The sequence below is a fragment of the Wasmannia auropunctata genome, unplaced genomic scaffold (genome assembly GCF_000956235.1).
Source record: "Wasmannia auropunctata unplaced genomic scaffold, wasmannia.A_1.0 LD279689.1, whole genome shotgun sequence".
Lineage (NCBI taxonomy): Eukaryota > Metazoa > Arthropoda > Insecta > Hymenoptera > Formicidae > Wasmannia > Wasmannia auropunctata.
Window position 1 is genome coordinate 1,553 of NW_012083201.1, and position 3,865 is coordinate 5,417.

The 3,865-nt window shown below is 30.2% G+C and overlaps 2 protein-coding genes across 2 annotated transcripts in view; one reads left to right on the top strand and one right to left on the bottom strand.

The window, feature by feature from the left end:
- Positions 1-211: 211 nt before the first annotated feature.
- On the bottom strand, positions 212-2,540 carry LOC105461718 (biogenesis of lysosome-related organelles complex 1 subunit 6-like). The gene is made up of 5 exons (XM_011708229.1): positions 2,316-2,540; positions 1,283-1,390; positions 1,124-1,211; positions 606-692; positions 212-515 (listed from the first exon to the last, which is right to left on the bottom strand). Exons 1-5 carry the CDS (start codon positions 2,378-2,380, stop codon positions 399-401), a joined length of 465 nt encoding a protein of 154 aa, XP_011706531.1. The 5' UTR covers positions 2,381-2,540; the 3' UTR covers positions 212-398.
- A 547-nt stretch (positions 2,541-3,087) lies between these two features.
- LOC105461720 (sperm-associated antigen 6-like) overlaps positions 3,088-3,865 on the top strand; it is a 7,508-nt gene continuing 6,730 nt past the window's right edge. Inside the window, exon 1 of the mRNA XM_011708232.1 lies at positions 3,088-3,144. Within this exon, the coding sequence (XP_011706534.1) occupies positions 3,088-3,144 (57 nt within the window). The remainder of the gene's footprint in view (positions 3,145-3,865) is intronic.

A 3,865-nucleotide genomic window follows, 5' to 3' on the forward strand; every position in this document is an offset into this window, starting at 1 on the left:
AAAAAATAAATACTTATATAAATAAATGAGGAATAATCTTTTTATATTATTAAATAACATAGGCACAGATGTATATACACAATACGCGCGCGCGTACATATATAAATTTCGTATCTATAATTTTCTACTACTCATCACGTGATCTACATTTCGTTTATCACTTATAAATTCATGCAATACTGAGTTTTTATATTTTCTTAAAAGAAAAGTATTCATTAAGACTGATCAATGAACTGATCGAAAACTTTATATAATTTCACATACATTTTATTATAAATAATAGTTATACGAATGCATAAAATTCTTATACATTTTTCCTATATATAGAATCTTTTTACATATTTCTCTTATAGAAATAATTTGTATGAATTTATCGAATTATTGAGATTTATATACTCTTAATTAGTTGTAGATTTGCCAATTAATTCTTGTTCCCTGCGTAATTCTTGCTCACGTTGTTGTTCTCTATTCATAGCTTCCTTTTGCTTAATATGTTGCAAACGTAACACGCGCTTCTGCAATACATTTTTTTATAATTTAGATGAAAATACTTATATTAGTTATATTACGCATATTTTAAAAAACCGTTTTCTATAATAATTTACCTTTAACTTAGAAGTCCTTTCATGAATATTAATCATTTCTTTCCTTATTACTGTTAACTTTCCTTGATAAATTTTAACAGCTGAAAACTATACATTTATTTTTTCATTTTTCTATTGTGAGATGTAAAATATTAATATTTCAAACAGATTGAGTATTCCTAATCCGAAGTTGCGAAAATTAACAAGCACTAAAAATTAAACTTTTGAAAACATAAATGCATTATGTCTATGTTGATAAAGGCGTCAACCCTCACCATCGTCAATGCTATCTGCACCATTATTCACTGTTTGTTTTGTTTATCTTCTGCTCTTTATCGGAAATTATTGAAAATGATAAAAAACCTAGTACCTTCCAAATATAAAAAAAATCCAATTTTTATTTTCCTTTTACTTCAACTCCACCATACCACGATTTCGAAATCCAAAAATATTCAAAATCTAAAACATTTTCAGTTCCAAGCATTTCGGATTACTCGAGATACTCAACCTGTACCATAAGAAAAGGAAAAAAGTCTTACCATATCATTTAAATCTATATCTTCGAACGTCTCATGTATCTTTTTATTCTCAACCTGCATTCGAGTAAGTAGAGCTTCTTGTTTATTTCTGCAAAAGAAATGATATAACACAATAAAAATGAAATCTTTAAAATTTGTGTTACTAATTTACATACTTACGTCAGTTCGCAAAGTTCTTGTTTAACTTGTTCCAATGGAGGTTGATAAATACTCAAGAGACCTTCCGCCAATTTTTCCGCAGCTTCTGAGAAATCTACTGTATTCTCGCTATTAAAGAATAAATAAAAATTTTTAAATTATAGAATAAATTATTAAAATTAGTGTATATTGTATAATTATTTTTGTATATTTTTCATTATACAATTTAAAAATATATTATGTTTATACTATATAAACATCGCTAGCTTATTATTGTGTAAATAGATGAGATAATTTTAAGTCTTAAATACGTAAACAAAAAATTTTGCTAATATTGATTTTTTCTTTCAATTATACACATATTTACAGATAAGGTGATACTTTCTTTTCATTGTAATCTAAAAACTTAAAGAAAATCGTGTTTATATTGTAATAATTGTATATATAATTTATTACTTTATTACTTCTATTCATACCATGGCATAGTTCTAACAAAAGTTTTGACTTTAAATGAAAAGCAAAATGCTTAACTCGCCTGATGTAATATTTTTAAGAATAAAATAATATTTTAGCGTGAAACTCTCTCTCTCTCTCTCGCTCTCTCTCTCTCTCTCTTTCTAAGTATATTAAAATTTTAATTACATTCTGAATAAATAAATAGCTTGATCTAAACGATTTTCTTTAGAGTTTTCACTGAATGATGGACATTTAGGTGCCTTCACAATTCCTTGAGATTATATAGCATATTTATTTCTCCAATTCCTGATTATTGTTATTAAAATTCAATGAATCTTATTTCTGAACTTAAAATAATATATGATATGGCCTTATTTTAATTACAATTTAAATTGATTTAAACAAAGGGGAGGGGGGTTTGGTATATGTTGTTCCACCAGGTGGTGGAGTTGCCTTCAATTTTTTTCCGTTTTACTCCACCGGCCGGTGGATTGTAGCGCCTTCAATCTTTTTGCAAGGTTATATAGCGCAATTTGCCTTCAACTTTTCCTCGAGGTTATATGGCACCTTGATTTAAACAAATACATAAAGAGGTTACCTCGGTTGTTTCTCGGTTTTCAATTGAATCTCCGCCGCCCCGGCTTCCCCCACGTCGGTCATCATTTTTAACGTTGCTTTCTCTTCACTTTATTAGCGTTTATACATGTCAAGCGTAATAATGCGCATCAAAGATCTGCAAAGATAAGAATGTATGTACAAGACAGAATTTGACAGTTTGTCAACACGTCCATGTCAGCCATATCAGCTGATTATTATTGGCTGCACGTTGGCAGATGCCATTGATTTGAGCATGCGCAGTGATACCCGCTCCATTTTCCACTTTCCGCTCGGAAGTGGAAGTTGCACATCCGGGCGCATTCAGATTTTCATCCAAGTGTCGTAAGTATTTATATTTTATTCTTATTGTTGCTCACCGAATGTTAAACAATTAAGGATAAGACGATACCTGCCAAGTATTTGGGTAGGAATTCGAACACGCCCCACACGAAACTTCAATAAAAATTCGTGTTTTGCGTAAAAAGAACGATTTAATAAATATGCACTAGTTAAACCTTAAACACAATGAAAAGGAACAGGGAACAGAAAATAAGAATTAATGTCAACCTATCAGAAACTGTGTATTCCGTAGTATACAGTTTCTGATAGGCTGAAATTCTTATTCTCTGCTCCAGCTGTTCCTATTCCTTTTCGTTGTGATTAAGACTTTATTACGCATGCTCCATGGCCATATCCGCATGTGTCATCATCAAAATGCGCGAAATATAAAATATTCTAAATCCATGTGGAATGATCGCTTCGTGTTGTAAAATATGCAGGAACGCGACTTCCTTATGGAGGGTATGGAGCTTTTTATACCCAGAGCTTCCGTGGAATTCCACATCCAGAATCGGAGTATTAAAAAAAATATTTTAATTTACAAATATGTAAAAGAAACGAAATTAAATGTAGAAGAATATATATATTTCACACATACAATAATAAAAGAAATAAAATATTTGTGTATTATTAAAACAATCCCTCTGCCCCGTTTTGATGAGGTATTTAATCCATTCCCAGAAAAATCAAAAGTCTTTGATAAAGTGTATGCATAGATGCAGTGTGGGTACCGTTCTACTCCTCTACCTAGCTAGGAGGGACTCCACCATTGTAAAACCTAAAACATATATATAAGATTGACACAGAAAAGTTGTTTTCCGATATAGAATACGTAAACGTAAATCGTAATCGTATAGGTCAACGCATAATTTTTACGTAAACATGTATATGTCGTACCAATCGTCTCTGACGTCACAATGATATACAGGGTGTCCGAAAAGTATGACAATTAATCCCTTAATATTTCGGAAACTAAGTGTTTTTGTGAAAAATGTTTTAGACAAAAGTTGAAGCTAGAGCTTAAAAGAATTTAATCTATTTAATAATTTTACCAGTTTGATTTTGGGTGACAAACATTAAATATATAGATTCTTTTAAGCCCTATACAAAACTTTTGTCTAAAACATTTTTCTCAAAAACGCTTAATTAGTTTCCAAAATATTTAAAGGTTGCCACACTTTTCGGACACCCTGTATATATACATATATATAT

Bases quoted from the DNA above. Each gene is read 5' to 3' on its own strand.
- LOC105461718 (XM_011708229.1), bottom strand. From the start codon at position 2,380: ATGATGACCGACGTGGGGGAAGCCGGGGCGGCGGAGATTCAATTGAAA. The intron at 1,212-1,282 runs GTAAGTATGTAA...TTTCTTTTGCAG, and splicing joins CAAGAACTTTGCGAACTGAC to AAATAAACAAGAAGCTCTAC. The intron at 693-1,123 runs GTAAGACTTTTT...ATAAATGTATAG, and splicing joins ATATAGATTTAAATGATATG to TTTTCAGCTGTTAAAATTTA.